The sequence below is a fragment of the Gobio gobio genome (genome assembly GCF_949357685.1).
Source record: "Gobio gobio genome assembly, chromosome: 2".
Classification (NCBI taxonomy): domain Eukaryota; kingdom Metazoa; phylum Chordata; class Actinopteri; order Cypriniformes; family Gobionidae; genus Gobio; species Gobio gobio.
In genome coordinates, this window is record NC_137098.1 from 39,690,601 (window position 1) to 39,707,474 (window position 16,874).

Here is a 16,874-nt window from a genome sequence, read left to right on the forward strand (position 1 = left end):
CTTTAGTCCTTTTGTTGTGTTCAAGCGTAGCTTTTTGGCAGAGATGCAGCCGACACGAGGCGACAACACAGTCTGCATTGCAGCTGATAAGTTATCTCACTTCTACACACCTTTAAGCAAAATTACTCTCTTAATTACACTGCACATGCTACTACATTTTCCCATTTAAAGTTAGAGGTAAAATTTCAAGGTCAGTATACAAAATATACTGAAAAATAGGAAAGTACGAGTCAAAACTGCAACAGTGAGACAAACTTAATTTCTTATCTTATGTGTATTTTATTGCTTCACTTGCTAAAGAATAACTTGCCTCCTGTTTTAAACTGTGGAACAAGAACAACGTTGACTCCTAAATCATTCAATTCAACAGTTTTGCATTTGTAAGGCAGAGATAGCAGCTGGAATCACGGTCACTACAGTTTTCTGGCTGTGCTTACAAGCAAAGGCTGCGAAATTTGTTCAGTCAGGCATGCCAGTTTGCACAGACAGATTATTTCGTGATATTTAATCACTTACAGATCATGAGAACAGGTTTGCTTACGATGGAAGGAGAGACACGTTACATCCTGGCACCCAAAATAAATACTGCAAATATGCAAAGCTTATGTGTACACCAACCACAGTAAACAAGCTGTCAGTGCCGAACCGTTAGGATTAATCAGCAGGTCAAACTAACCACCACAAAATGGTCAGTAAACGTTACGTCTGTTCTAATCCTAGAAATTCAGTAACGTTAATGTATGTCACAAAAACAAAGCATTCACAGAGCACCGTGCATATATACCATAACAGACAACAACGAATAACTTAACCACAGCTTTTGGCTTAGTTTGAAAATAAAATGGAATACAATGCCACAGTGAAAGAGGTCAATGAGCTCAATATTGTAGCTAACGACAAGCTAACAGGCTAGCTAACTAGCCTAATGAACCTCACTCAAATAAAGCACATTTTCTACAGAGAAACTATCACAAGTTTCAATTATAGTAAACCAATTTATATTTTCAATTCAAGAAATATACGCAATGGTGGCTAAATGCGATAAAGAGCAACAAACACGGTCAGTGTGCTGTACTCTTCATCAGTCTCTGTACTCACGATGTACTCGCGCACTTGGCTGTGGAAATTCTGCTCTCTGATCGTCACATCGTCTTCTTCCATTCTTCATATTGCAGAAACACATTCATTAGCAACGCATTTTTGTATCGAGTCCATTCGCTGTAAGAGAAAGCGCATCTGTAGGATAACCAGACCGCCCCAAGGACTGCTTGACTGACTGACTGACTGACAGTAGAGGCGTCTCAGCGCCAAATAAACGATCAAAACAAAGTCAAATTATGTTGCGTCATTATTCAGCGACACACCACAGGACAGGAAGGCGTATGCACACAGGTGCACAGCTGTCACCGAGGACAGACTAGAACTATTTGAAAGAATTACATATTTCAGCATTTGTTCAGCGTGAGAGTAAACTCTTAAGAAAAATGGTTCTAAACAGTACCAAATTAGGGTTCTTCGGCTTGTAACAATAGCAGAAACCTTTGTATTAGGTTCCACACGGATCCATGCTTTAAAAAAGTGTTACACATAGCACCTTAATGGTGTTATAAATAACCTTTTTAATAATAGCTTATTTTCATTAATATTAGTATATTAGCATCTTCATATTATTAATATTCTGTTTATATATTATTTATTTATATTTTATTCCTCTATCTGCCTGGTCTTGTTGCCTCTATTTGGGTTTTACAAAATACAATAAAAATAAATAAATAACAGCATGTTGTGTCAATTAAGTACTTTTATGTTTTTATTGACATATTTGACAAATAATATTTTTTATTTTTTTTAGCAAAAATTGACAGTGCTCTAACAACAGCTGTTATCTGAATACATTAATAAATAACAATTGACATTGAACATGATATAGGCCTAGATGTTATGAAGACCAAGTTCCAGTGAAATATCTTCACAATCATCCATGATGTCTTTATGTCCTTCATTATGTGTGTGTATTCTGAGTGGCAGTTTCTCTCTGCAGATTATGAGGTTATGGTACATGACAGCATCTGAAATACACAATTGAGTTTAGTTTTGATTTTGTGAAAACAGTTATGCTTATGAAGGCCAAAATTAGCACACAAAAAAATAAACAGCATGTGAGCCCTTTACCAATTGTTAAAAGGAAAACGTGATATGATGTCATGGGATAGCTTTAACGTTTTTTTGTGACTTGGTATTTTAGGCATGAAGTAATAATAATAATATTTTTTTTAAATAATCTAACAATAGAATCATAAATTAAATATCTTTGTTACTTAGTTGAGAAGGGAAGATGAGTATCCTTAACCGAACAGAGCTGCTCACACTTACATGTTCTGTTAAACTAAAAAGAGAGAAAGACATGATTGGTAAGAAACCATTTACATTTTTATTTTTTTATAGAACATTTATAGAACTTTTAAGAAAGAAATAATTTACCTGTTGAGAGTGTGTTGACAATCTGTGTAGTTGTATAGCTGAGCTCCAGAATATCAGTAATGAGGTGGCTTTGACAGTTACATGGAAAACAAAAAGGCGGAATTAAGAACCCTAAACTCTAACACAAAGAACCATTTCAGCATATAAAGGGTTCTTCAGGACGATACGGTTCTAAATAGAACTGTTACTACATGTAAATAACTTTTTTAAAAACATTGTTTTTTCTCACTTGGCCAAACACATAATCAAACAAAGTTACACAAATTAGCACTAAAGACCTGTATCCTTTACAGTAGCCCTATTGCCTGCACTACCAATAACAGTCCATCCATGCATCCATCATTCATCTATTTTCTATACCGTTTCTCCTAGGGTCACAAGAGTGCAGGGGCATATCCCAGACAGGCTCCCAGTCCATCAGAAGGTCAAACATAGTAATAATAAAATAATAATTGGTAGCACTTTATTTTATAGTGTCCTTGTTACATGTTAGATGTACTTAGTAATAACAGTATTATGCATAATAAATACATGCAACTAAACTAAACCCTAATTGTAACACTAATCCTATATGTACTTAGTACTTAAATGTATAATTACATTGTAACAGGTACACCGTAAGTGTAGCCTAATGAGAATAATGACAACAACAACTACAATAATACCATAATAATAATAGTAATAATTTGTTTTTCAAAATTAGAGTAATTGCTGCTGTTGTATGTATGAAATATTAGTAGCCTATATCGGGCTCTAAACAAATGTCTTGGGATTAGGCTACTCCTATCCGAGATGAAAACACACACCGTCACCTATGGCAAGCCGGCTTGACTTTTATTCATTCCCAGGATATTAATTCTTGATATCAACAATTACATTTTCACTAGTTAAAATGCTAATTCTTAATATCAGGAATTAGAATTCTACTAGTAACAATGGCAATCTTTGATATCAGGAATTACTTTCCACTAGTAAAAATGTTTATTCTTGATATCAACAATGACGTCATCACTCGCAGAAATCAAATTCTTGATATCAAGAAATAAATTGAAACTAGTAAAAACTATAATTATTGATATCTGTAATTGTATTTTCACTAGTGAAATGTCACCATAGGCTCAATTGATTTCTTAATTGAAATTCCAATTTCACATATCAAAAATACAATTGAATGATAAAAGTTAAGACGGCTTGCCATACTGTCACGTACGCTCCAACTCGGTAGATGGCGGTAAAGCCACTGAAATTGCTTTTCTCTACAGTAATATCGTGATCGTCTAACGAAGAAGAAACAACATCAATGGCTGCCTCCTGCATCTGCATGTGTTATCTTTCCGACAACTCTCTTATGCGATATATAGCGATTTTCCGCATGTAAACACGAAACTATTTACAATAAATAAAGATTATATGCACCGTCAGATATAGTTCACTTAGAAAATGAAGGCAAAGGCGCAGCGCAAGAGCAAAGGGAAAGGGAAAGGTGGAAGGCAAATGCACAAGGAGAAACTTCAGAAATTCATGGACTCAGTTAATGACTTTGTGAAGAGCAAAGGCGGCTTCGATGAAAATGAAAACAACCGGAGAGCAATCTTTGTAAAGAGGAAAAATAGAAAAGTGCTGCGCAAAGAGAAACGTAAGTTAAAGAAAGCCAAGATGAAAAGTCACTACATGGGTCAACCACTTCCGAAGCCCGGCGAGGAACCTGCGCAAAACACTCCCACTGCCAATGAGGAAAATACACAGAAAACAGCTGTGAAGCCGATTGGAAATCTTAAAAATGCCGCTCACAAACAGCAGGAGACAAATAAAGACATTATCAGTATTAAAGATGGTGTAGAAGAGACGACTAAAAGGAAAGTCCACTTCTCCGAGCATCTGCCAAAGCAGAGAACGAAATCTAATCTGCACGAGAGCAGAAAGCGGTCTCTAATTGAGGCCAATATCGAAGAGGACAAGGAAATAAAAAAATTAGAAAAACGCCTCGGACTGAATAAAAGAAAGAACAAAAAGACTCTGCCTCAGTCATTTGCCAACGATGGGCTCGATTATATTTTAGGAATTCTTGAGCCTGGGGCATCTGCGACAGGACTGTATGAGAGTGATGAAGAAATGGACTTGGACAAAGCGAAGGATAACTTTGATGATTTGGAAGAGGACAGCGACGGGCAAATGACAGATGATAGTAACAAAGATGACAGTGAGGATGAAGATGATGCTGATGAAGAGGAAGGAGATGGAGAGGATGATGCCCATATGGAAGAAGAGGAGAACGTAGAAGAAGACGACACACAGATAGAAGATTATGTGGAAGGTGATGAAGAAGAGGAAGATCACACCGATGCGTCAGAGGAAAATGATCATGAATCTGAACAAAAAAGGCCTGAAAGCCAGGAACCAGTATGTCATTGTAAATCTGGATATGGTTTTTTATTATTGCTGTCTAGGTCTAAATTCAGTCTTGTCACATTTGTTTATTTATAGAGGTTTATACAATACAGATTGTTTTAAAGCAGTTTCACAAGTAATAAACAGAAAACAAAATTAATAAATTATAAAACTCAGTATGTTTTGAAGCTGATATTTGTGGTTCCCTCTTTTTATAGAATCCTGCCACAGTGGGCAAGTATGTTCCACCTCACCTACGAGAAGCCATGGACAGCAAACGCAAAGCCGAGCTGGAGAAACTGAAGCGCAGTGTGAAAGGTCTGATAAACAGGTATGGTGCCGTGGAAGGCATACCCTACATAAAAGCACAATTTGAAGAGGCTTCGTTTAAAAAAAAAAAAAAAGTATACCGTCTTTGGCGAACCAGGTGAAATTCAGCCAATGTGTTGTTGATCAGTTGTTTGATAATCTGCCCTGTTCTTGGCAGATTGAGTCAGCCCAACATGGCATCCATCAGCAGTCAGTTGGAAGAGCTGTACATGAGCACCAGCAGGAAGGACATGAACGATACACTCACGGACCTTCTGCTGGCTGCCTGCGTCACACCTGCTCTCATGCCTGAAAGGTTACCTTAAGTTATACTTCATTTTTTAACCCAGTCTTTCATCATTTTTTTTGTAGTGTTTAAAGGGTTAGTTCACCCAAAAATGAAAATTCTGTCATTAATTACTTACCCTCATGTCGTTCGACAACCGTAAGACCTCCGTTGATCTTCGTAACACAAATGAAGATATTTTAGTTGAAATCTGATGGCTCTGAAAGGCCTCCATTGGCACAATGCACGGTTCACTCTCAAGACCCTTAAAAGGTACTAAAGACGTCGTTACAAAGTCCATCTCACTACAGTGGTTCTACAATAACTTTATGGAGTGACGAGAATAGTTTTTGTGCGCAAAAAAACCCTAAATAACGACTTATATAGTGATGACGATTTCAAAACACGGCCTCATGAAGCTTCGAAGCGTTATGAATCAGTGTGTCGAAACATGATTCGGATCGCGTGTCAAACCCCCAAACTGCTGAAATTTGGCGATCCAAACTGCTGATTCGACTCACTGATTCATAACGCTTCAAAGCTTCATGATGCCTTGTTTTGAAATCGTCATCACTATATAAGTCGTTATTTAGGGTTTTTTTGCGCACAAAAACTATTCTCGCCGATTCATAAAGTTATTGTAGAACCACTGTAGTGTGATGGACTTTGTAACGACGTCTTTAGTACCTTTTAAGGGTCTTGAGAGTGAACCGTGCATTGTGCCAATGGAGGCCTTTCAGAGGCATCAGATTTCAACTAAAATATCTTCATTTGTGTTCCGAAGACGAACGGAGGTCTTACGGGTGTCGAACGACATGAGGGTAAGTAATTAATGACAGAATTTTCATTTTTGAGTGAACTAACCCTTTAATTAAAAAATGTTGACTTGAGAAAGCCCACATACTGATGTTGTATTTAAACATATCAGTCCCTCCAGAAAAACGCGATTATGCGATCGCGTGATTTAACGCATAATCAGCCAAAGTCCGCATATTCATGCGGGGGCCGCATTTTTTCAAATACGCCGCACTTTCGCCGCATAAATTGCCTATTTCCGCGTGCAAAATATGCGCGGCTATCATGATTTCATAATCCCCGCATTTTCGTTGCAAAAAAAGTCATATATATTAGCAGAAAGTAGAAAATTTTTCGTTTACTTCACACAAGAGCCGCCATTTCCGCCTATTGCCATGGGAACGTTTTGAAGTGACGTGATTACCCGACGCGAACGTCATCGAAAAGCTTCAAACCCCGTGGAGAAACCATAGATACCGGTGAAACCATGATGAAGCACAAACTCCCATTGGCCAACAAAAATAACAGCAAAAGAGCAAAGCAGTTTCCCTGTGTGCTGACTGATTTCAAAACACAGCATCATGAAGCTTTGAAGCGTTATGAATCAATGAGTCGATTCAGCGGTTTGAAGCATTATGAATCAATGAGTTGATTCAGCGGTTTGAAGCGTTATGAATCAATGAGTCGATTCAGCGGGTTGGATCGCCAAAGTCACGTATTTCAGCAGTTTGACACGCGATCCGAATCATGAATCGACTCGATGATTCATAGCATCATGATGCTGTGTTTTGAAATCAGTCATCACTATATAAGTCGTTATTTAGTTTTTTTTGCACACAATAACTATTATCGTCGCTTCATAAAGTTATTGTAGAACCACTGTAGTGAGATGGACTTTGTAACGACGTCTTTAGTAGGCTACCTTTTATGGGTCTTGAGAGTGTACATTGTGCCAATGGAGGCCTTTCTGAGCCATCGGAATTCAACTAAAATATCTTAATTTGTGTCCAACAACATAAAGGGAAGTCATTAATGACAGAATTTTCATTTTTAGGTGAACTAACCCTTTAAGAGATTGCACTTTGTGCATTGGAAGCACTCAAATGTCTGTTTTGTATAGCGACATCTGTAAAACAGGAAGTTATTTATTAATTTTTTCAGAAGTTGTAGCATATTCCTTTTGTAAAGCTACAGAACTTAATTGACTAAATGTTTTGTAAATTTTAGCCATTATTAAGGTCTTCAATAAAACAAGATGAGAACTTAAATATTCCAGCACTTTCTGTGATGTAGTGCTTTTTTTCTCTTTCTCATCAAACCGCAGTTTTTGCAAGTTCCCACAATTTTATCGCATAAAATTGCATAAATATCCCGCATTTTTGATCGCATTTTTTAAGAAAACGTGCCGCATAATCAAGGATTTTTGCCCGCAACAATCACAAAAAAAAAACGCATTTTTCTGGAAGGACTGACATATAATATTCTTCTTCTGAGACTAAAAAGCCAGTGCTTTCAAGCTACATCCACCAGGGTCAGGGGTCAGATCTTCATACTGTTCCGATTAAAAAGCTGAAATCTACTACATGACTTTTTCCCTGATTTTTTTTTGCCCCAATTTGCAGTCTAGACGCATCAATGCTAGTTGCTGAAAGTCAGAGCCAGTCTTAAGATTTTGAGTAATCCAAGTTGACAGATTTTGTAGACAAATGCGTATCCTATGATGGGCACAGACTCTGACATTTTTAGCTTCATACTGTGACTCTAGCCTGACGTCTAGATACTGAATATGAGTCTGATACTGCTCCATTGGGCTGTGATTATGAGGCGAGGCGTGTTTCAATCGAACCAGGAAAGAAAATGCCTCTGCACTCAATTGGATAGACCTACAACCAATCAGAGCAACGGAGCGACGCATAGTTGTCAACAGAACTCAACTGCACACACGCACGCTGGAAGAAGTAGAAGAAGATGAGTGTAAACGATCTTTGCCGGTGTTGTAAAAAATTATTTAAGGATACACGGAGTACTTACCAACACGATCATCATTTTTGAGAGAAATAGTAAAGGTGAACGCATATACGAACAAGTTCTCCGTTTAGGATTAGAACGAATTCAACCCAAGCGCTCTTTGGTGACGTGGATGATTGCGCTACTGTTGATCCTCTGTCCATCATCGTATAAAGCCTGCCCTGACAATTTGATTGGTCCGAACAGCTCTGGTTCGAGCATAGTTGCTCCACAACGGATCAAGTCCAGACCGAACTTCCCGACCTCAAATGTTGTGGGCGGGGCTAAGTTCGGCTGGCATCCAGGCTATTGTGACTCCATCCAGTTGGAGGATATCAAACATGTTTGATATTTTGAGCTGATTTTAAAACACATTGTTTTCATGCGTCTCCTAGAAACGAGGCACGTGTTTCTATGTGAGTTTGTTGTGTTCTGAACAACGTGAAAGTCTGATAGTGTGTGATCCTCAGTCTTTTAATGTATGATGCTGCCTAGTTTTTCTCTATAACCATTTAGAAAAGTCGGCAAGTGTATGATGCCTGTATGATTTTAAAAGTTGTGTAGCTTATTCCAGCATTTACTGTGCTATATCTTTTCTAACTGATGATTTTCCTAAAAAATCTATGTCCAAGCGAACACCCAGAAGACCCTGGAAACCATCCAGCAACATCCTAGCAACCACATAGCAACTACCTGTCAATCACCCAAAACACCCTAGCAACACCATTGCGACCACCCAGAACACACTAGCATCTCCCTAGCAACCACCCTTAAAAAACCTGTCCTTAAACACTCAAATTAAATATGACCATAAAACAATACACAAATACCTGTAAATGATTATTATTAACACTAACACTCTCTCTTACAGGCTTCTTATGGAGCACATCCTACTTGTCAGCGTCCTCCACCATAGTGTTGGCCTAGAGGTATCTATTTACTTTACTTCATTTTACAGATTCATACACTTGTCATCATGGCAATATAGTCCACACCCCCTACCAGGGGCCCTAAGCAATTCCATGTATGGAGCGCTAACACATCAACTAGGCTCCCTTTTACTTTTGTAGCCCTCCAAGCACTGAAGAGTTTACCCCAAAGTTTATGTGAGATGGGAACAACTTAGCGTAACTAATATGCACAGAAACTCACTAATAAAGCAACTAATAATATATGTAACACATTTATAAATAAACTGTAAATCTTAAGTCTTGGGATGGTTCACCCAAAAATGAAAATTCTTTCATCATTTACTCACCCTCAAGTTCTTCCAAACTTGTATGAATTTCTTTCTTCTGCTGAACACAAAAGAAGATGTTTTGAAGAACATGGGTAACCAAACAGTTGATGGGCCCCATTGATTTGCATAGTATTTTCAAGTCAATGGGGTTCATCAACTGTTTGGTTAGCGACATTCTTCAAAATATCTTCTGTGTTCAGCAGAACAAAGAAATTCAACTGAACTGTGCTCATGCATTTTAGACATGTTCTTGCTTTATTCCTTGACATTATTCCTGCATGCAATAAATGCACGTCCTTGAATAAGCAGGTTTTTCTACTGTATTTAATTCAACTGCTCGGGTAATATCAATGACATTTTAAAATTAGTTGGAGCTAGAAATGTTTTTTAATATTTTCATAAGCAAAGCTTGGGCTTGCTATAGCTCTAAACTTTCTTCTCGCACGTATTGCACTAATAGATGATTAGTAGAATGGTCCACTCTTATCCATGATAGGGGGGGGGGGGCCTGTATTCGTGCAGATGTAATAATAATGTTAAAATTTAATGGTGATATCCTGGCCAAACAAAATATGATAGGAAATAAATAGGTTATATATAATTTATATATACTTCTGTGTTTTTTTTTATGGGGCCCTAAGTGGCCGCTTACCTTGTTTATTGGTCAAATCTGCCCCTGCTCACTACTGTTTTCTTTTCAGTGGCATACTGTTATAAGAATTTCTTTCATAGTTTGTGGATTTGCTTTACATCAGCTAATTCATTACTTTCTCTCTTGTTTTCTCTGAGGTTGGAGCTCATTTTCTAGAGACTGTAGTCCGTCAGTTTGATAAAACATACAGTCAACTTGATGCTACAGACAAAGAATGTGACAACTTGCTGTCCATAATTGGCCACCTATACAACTTCCATGTGGTTCATGCTCTCCTAGTGTTTGACATTCTGAAGAAGCTGGTCACTCGTTTCAGCTCAAAGGATATAGAACTAGTTCTGCTGGTGCTGAAGAACGTTGGGTTTGCTCTGAGAAAGGATGATCCGCTAGCTCTTAAGGAGCTGATCTCTGAGGCTCAGCAGAAAGCCAGTGCAGAAGGAGAGCGTTTTCGGGACCAAACAAGGGTAAGACTCATTTGTCCTGTAAAGAAGCTGTCTTCTGGTGCTTAGAAATTATCATGTTATATTTACATTTAATCATTAAATGTAAATGACTCTTTTATCCAAAGCGGCTTACAAATGCAGACAATTGAGATAAATCACAAATTAGGTCTTGAAGTCAGGTTCTCATATGTAGACGTTTGTTATGTTGGTTTGCTTGTCAGATTCGGTTTATGTTGGAGACTATGCTGGCACTGAAGAACAATGACATGAGGAAGATTCCGGGTTATGACCCTGAACCTTTGGAGAAATTAAGGAAACTGCAGAGGACTTTGGTGAGAAAATGACTGATGTTACTTTGCATCACTGATATGTTACTTACATTGGTAGATTTACAAGGTAGACTTGCGATGCAAAAGTGCTTAAAGCGGATAACTAGTTAATGTTCACATTATAATGATATCAGCCCTAAATTAATTTGAGGCTTAAAGGATTAGTTCAATTTAAAATTAAAATTACCCCATGATTTACTCACCTTCAAGCCATCCTTTGTCTATATGACTTTCTTAATTCTAATGAACACAATCAGAGTTATATTAATAAATATCCTGATGCTTCCCAGCTTTATAATGGCAGTTAACGGGGCTCACAAGTTTGAAGCTCAAAAAAGTGCATCCATCCATCATAAACGTACTCCACACTACTCCAGTGGGTTAATAAAGGCCTTATGAAGCGAATCAATTGAGTTTTGTAAGAAAAATATCCATATTTAAAACTTTATAAAGTAAAATGGTGGAAGCTAGATATTTTACTTTATAAAATTTCAAATATGGATATTTTTCCTACAAAACTCCATTGATTCGCTTCAGAAGGCCTTTATTAACCCACTGGAGCAGTGTGGAGTACGTTTATGATGGATGGATGCACTTTTTTGAGCTTCAATCTCGTGGGCCCCTTTCACTTCCATTATAAAGCTTGGAAGCGTCAGGATATTTATTAATATAACTCTGATTGTGTTCGTCAGAAAGAAGAAAGTCATATACACCTAGGATGGCTTGAGGGTGAGTAAATCATGGGGTAATTTTAATTTTAAATTGAACTAATCCTTTAATTGAAAAACGTTTGGTATCATTGGTACCAAATTAACTTCTCGCTGTGTCCACTAGGGGTCAGACTAACCCCATACATTGGTGTGGTCACACATTGATCTGAGTTTTGTACAGTATTTTCACAGAAATGTAATTGTAGCCAGTTACTTTGTTTCAGAGTGCTCATACACTAACACAACCCTCTTAATAGATTCACAGCAGTGCCAGTGGCAGTGATATGAAGTTGAGAGTCTCACTAGACAATCTTCTGGAAGCTGAGTGCGTTGGCCGCTGGTGGATTGTGGGATCTTCCTGGAGTGGAGCACCTATGATTGAAGGGAACAAGACAACCATCACATCCACCAAAGGGGAACAAGTAAGGGGATGTTTTTTTTTTGCTTATTATTTACAAATGTTTGAAATGTATAAACATATAGGGTAACACTTTACAATAAGGTGTCATTTGTTAACAACAACTAACAATGAGCAATACATTTTTAAAACATTTGTTATAGTTTAAATGTTCATGTTGGTTTACAGTGCATTAACTAATGTTAACAGATACAACTTTATATATATATAAATATATATATATATATATATATATATATATATATATATATATATATATATATATATATATATATATATATATATATATATTATGTATGTAGTAGTAGTAGGTGTTGAGATTAAAATTATTTAATAATTAAAGATTCATTATTTCTGTAGAAGTATTGTTCATTTTTAGTTTATGTTAATGCATGTAGAGAAGAAATTTTAACAAATTAAACCTTATTGTAAGAAAGGGTTACCAAATGTAGTTATTTCTGTTCATAGAATCTGGCACTTTTGAGTATAAATTGGCTTTGAGAGTCAAGGTCCATGCATAAATTGTCATTTGAAATGGATTATTTGTCTTCATGAAATTGCAGCACAGCGCAAAGATTTTGGAGCTTGCACGCAAACAAAGAATGAACACTGACATCAGGAGGAACATTTTCTGTGTACTTATGTCAAGTGAAGACTATTTGGATGCCTTTGAGAAACTTTTAAGGTTTGTCAGCATAGTTTCTGTTTCTTCACATTGATTTTCAATGACATAAGCCATGTTGCCCTTTTGGGACACTTGCAAGTCTTGTTTTGATCAAAGTGTCATGTAATGCCAGTACTGATATGAAATGCACTTTTTATTTACTTGCAGACCGGATACTTATGAAAAAGAATTGTATACAATTATTTTTAAAAAGTATCTTTACAAAAGAACAGATCTGCTTTATTCGCAAGACAACATTTCTTTTATGTTAGGTTAAAAAGAGAACAAGAATGTTAACAGATCTTCTGAAATTATATTCTTGGTATGTGATGATGCCACACACAAAGCTGTCTTTAAATAACTTGCTAAGAGACCCGCCTGTTTTCTTCCTGTGTATTTCAAACATGATGTACTATATTTGTAATATTTTACAGAAATAAGCCAAGAATTAGGCTACCCAATTAAGAGAGTGGATTCTTTTCTCTCTCTCAGGTTAGGATTGAAAAACCAGCAAGAGCGGGAAATTGTTCATGTTCTAATGGACTGTTGCCTACAGGAGAAAATGTTCAATAGATTCTATGCAGTTCTGGCAGAGAAACTTTGCTCACATGACCGGCGTTTCCAGGTAGAGTGGAGCAGCAGTGATTCTCTGTGTTAGGAGTGTGCTTTTTTTCACTAGGTGTCACTGTTTCACTGCATTATTGTAGCTGTTTACTATAGGTCAATTTTACAATTAAACAACATCCATTTTGTAAATGTAAACCCTCTCGGCCTTTCTTCTGTTCTTTAGATGACCTTTCAGTTTAGTCTATGGGATAAGTTCAAAGAACTGGCAACCCTTTCCAGCAGGTCTTTCAGTAACCTGGTCCAGATGGTCACTCATCTTGTACACAGGAAGAGTCTCTCCCTTTCTATTCTCAAGGTAATATTTGGTAAAGTTCACTTCTCTCCAAGAAACCATTCTAGAATGCATGTATGATTTGTGTATAAATTTGTAGTATACAGTATATACTATGTGTAATGTCCTTCGTCCTCTTTGTGAATCACTTGCATATTAGTTAAAGAATGGCTTATTTTTCTGATGGTCTGATTGTGTTTTTAAAAGGCTATTGAGTTTGGGGAGCTAGATAAGCCCAAAGTCAAATTCCTGAAGCAGATTCTCTCGAAACTCCTTAAAGAAACCGAGCCAGAAGATCTTGTGAATATATTTGGCAGGTGAGTATTATTTGTCTACAAAAAATGTATATTACTCATGTAGATAAGTGTTCATAATGTTCAATAGATTGTGAGCTTCTAATTTATTTAAGGCATAAATCTATATTTTGTTATAATCAAAGGCAAAAGTCTGACATTGCTATTTAAACATTAGTGTTTTTTCAGAGGCGTTTTTCATAATGGCAGTATAAATGAACTTCAAAAGAGAAATTAACTTAATTAGCTATAACAATTCTTACATTAATGTTTAAATATTTATTTGTGAGTGCAAGGTTTTTAAACAATTTCAGTAAAATGAGTAAAAAGACCAGATGTTTGGGACATCCTGAGTTCATTTAAAATGACTTGTGTGTGGCCTAGTGTGTCAATATCTGTCTACCATTGTGTCCCAGGATCTCTGGAATTCCCAAACTAGGAATGCTTCGGGAAGGCTTGAAACTTTTCATCAGTCACTTTCTGCTTCGGAACATTCAGTCACAAGAACCATCTGAGCAAGCAAAAGTACTCATGGACAGAGCCGAGGTTGCCACCAAAGCCATGGAGGCCCGGGACGCCAAAATCAAGCTATAGAGCACAGAAATGCGTGCATAATACATTAGACTCTAAAAGTGAAAATTTCTACGCAGGGCAATATGTAAACCTGTATGAAGACTTTAGGAAACATGCAGATCACTGACATACTAAAGCATTTTCTATTAATGGCATTCTGTAGAAAAATAAAAACTTTTTTTTTTAAATATATGTTTTTTAATTACATGTATTACTGCACATTGACCAGAACAGATCTCAAAGTGTTGTATTGATTTGAGTAAGAGAAAGAAGAATATAACAGTTGTGTGATTCATGTTTGGTTTTATTATATCTCTTTTAACAGTAAGTCAGGCTTTCTTTAATGTTTGTTTAATTGAAAAGGAAAAATTTTCTTACATCTGAAAACTAGAACAGTAGATAATAGAATAATAGAAAAGTAAAAAAAATGAAAAAGATACCAAGTTTATGTGACAGAAATTTGACTGTTAAAGTTGTTAGAAAATCACAATGGCCTTTTTTATATTAATGTTTTTTTTAAGCCAGAGTCATGTCCCAAGCAGAAAAAGAGAATAACTTTAATTCCTCTAATGCTTAATTTCCAATGCACAAAAACGTCCAGTGTTCAATAACTGTGTTATGTTAACAAATTCAGCCTGTGACTCCTAAAGGGTCAGTTCACCCAAAAATGAAAATAATGTAATGTATTACTCACCCTCATGCCGTTCCACACCCGTAAGACCTCCGTTCATCATCGGAACAGAAATGAAGATAATTTTGTTGATATCAGAAGGCTCAGTGAGACCTGCAGGCATCAATATAATTTACACTCTCAAGATTCATTATTTTACTAAAAACATATTTAAATCAGTCCATGTGAGTACAGTGGTTCAATATTAATGTTATAAAGCGACGAGAATATTTTTCGTGCGCCAAAAAAACGATTTCAAAACACTGCTTCATGAAGCTTCGGAGCGGAAACGAATCAGGGAGTCGATTCAGCGGCTCGGAGCGCCAAAGTCACGTGATTTCTGTAGTTTGGCGGTTTGACACGCGATCCAAATCATGATTCGACTCGGTGATTCGTTTCCGCCCCGAAGCTTCATGATGAAGCAGTGTTTTGAATTGGTTATCACTATATAAGTCGTTATTAAGTTTTTTGACGCACGAAAAATATTCTTGTCGCTTTATAATATTAATATTGAACCACTATACTCACATGAACTGATTTAAATATGTTTTTAGTACATTAATGGATCTTGAGAGTGAACGGCATGAGGGTGAGTAATAAATGACATTATTTTCATTTTTGGGTGAAGTAACCCTTTAAGAGATTAATTTCTTACTCCATGTAAACAATATTAACTTCATTTAGAAATAGCACACGCATGCTCTTTTCTCATTTGAAATATGGGTTCATGCAGTTGTTTGGAGCAGTGCTCTGGACGTGCCTGACTAGCATAACTTAGCAGAGGGTTACCGTTAGATTTGATGCCCATGGTTAATTCATTAGCAACATTGACAATCAATCCACAGCATAGAGTGATCAGAGGTTGAGCAACTGTTCTAGTTTTCATCATCTGGGGTCAGGCAGAGCCAGAGGAAACATCACCCTTGCAGCTCTACAACAAAAGAGCTAAGTGTTCAATTATATTTGATTAATTAAACATTATCACATACCTTGGTGTCAGATCAAACAGACTGTCAATGGAGAACCTGTAATGATGACACATCAGTCTGGCTGTTTTTTCTCTCTCACAGGTTTAGAGCTGGAAAAGGGAGGGTTACTTACAGGTGGCCTGCTTTTCCACCCTTTGACAAAGACAACATTGTCACCATATGTGAGGAGAAGTGTATAATGGGGGTCCAGCCCACTAAGATACACACAGGTGACTGTAAATAGTGTGTGCTATTGTCTGTCTGTGTGAGACCATAGGAAGGTTGATACTGACCCTAGTTTGAACTGGCAATAGGAAGCAAAGTTGCCTTTGAACTGATAACACCACAGTTAGAATACTGGTTGTGAGGATGTTACATGTTTCTGTACGAAGGACCATGGGAGATTCATACATGTGCAGGAACATGGCCCCTGCTGACAAATGATAGCACATCATTTTAATTTATATTATGTGGCTTATTATCCACTCGTGCTTAGTAATGTATTTATCCTGCATGTTTTGTCTCGCCTTTAACCGTCTCATGTACACCCTTAAAAATAAAGGTGCCAGAAAGAACCAAAAAGGGGTTTTCAAGGTGATGCCATTGAAGAACCATTTTTGGTTCCCTGAAGAACCGTTTTGTGAAAGATTCTTTTAAAGAACCATTTTTTTCTAACCATTTTATAGTCTAAAGAACCTTTATGTGCTACAAAGAACCTTTTGTGCAATGGAAAGGTTCTTTGGATATTAA

General features: G+C 36.9%; 2 protein-coding genes across 3 annotated transcripts in view; one reads left to right on the forward strand and one right to left on the reverse strand.

Moving 5' to 3' along the window:
* lmbr1 (limb development membrane protein 1) overlaps window positions 1–1,316 on the reverse strand; it is a 49,591-nt gene extending 48,275 nt beyond the window's left edge. For both annotated transcript variants that reach the window (XM_079810796.1, XM_079810797.1), the window contains exon 1: window positions 1,099–1,316. In XM_079810796.1, the coding sequence (XP_079666922.1) occupies window positions 1,099–1,161 (63 nt within the window). In that variant the 5' untranslated portion in view covers window positions 1,162–1,316. The remainder of the gene's footprint in view (window positions 1–1,098) is intronic.
* Window positions 1,317–3,741: 2,425 nt separating this feature from the next.
* Window positions 3,742–14,810, forward strand: nom1 (nucleolar protein with MIF4G domain 1). Its single transcript, XM_079840272.1, has 12 exons — window positions 3,742–4,881; window positions 5,088–5,200; window positions 5,357–5,494; window positions 9,138–9,195; window positions 10,296–10,622; window positions 10,823–10,933; window positions 11,898–12,062; window positions 12,622–12,743; window positions 13,215–13,347; window positions 13,513–13,644; window positions 13,828–13,937; window positions 14,330–14,810. Exons 1-12 carry the CDS (start codon window positions 3,922–3,924, stop codon window positions 14,505–14,507), a joined length of 2,547 nt encoding a protein of 848 aa, XP_079696398.1. The 5' UTR covers window positions 3,742–3,921; the 3' UTR covers window positions 14,508–14,810.
* The last annotated feature ends 2,064 nt before the right edge of the window (window positions 14,811–16,874 follow it).

Coding starts and splice junctions, on each gene's coding strand:
- nom1 (XM_079840272.1), top strand. CDS start 3,922: ATGAAGGCAAAGGCGCAGCGCAAGAGCAAAGGGAAAGGGAAAGGTGGA. Junction 10,934..11,897: donor GGAAACTGCAGAGGACTTTG/GTGAGAAAATGA, acceptor CCCTCTTAATAG/ATTCACAGCAGTGCCAGTGG. Junction 12,063..12,621: donor CATCCACCAAAGGGGAACAA/GTAAGGGGATGT, acceptor ATGAAATTGCAG/CACAGCGCAAAGATTTTGGA.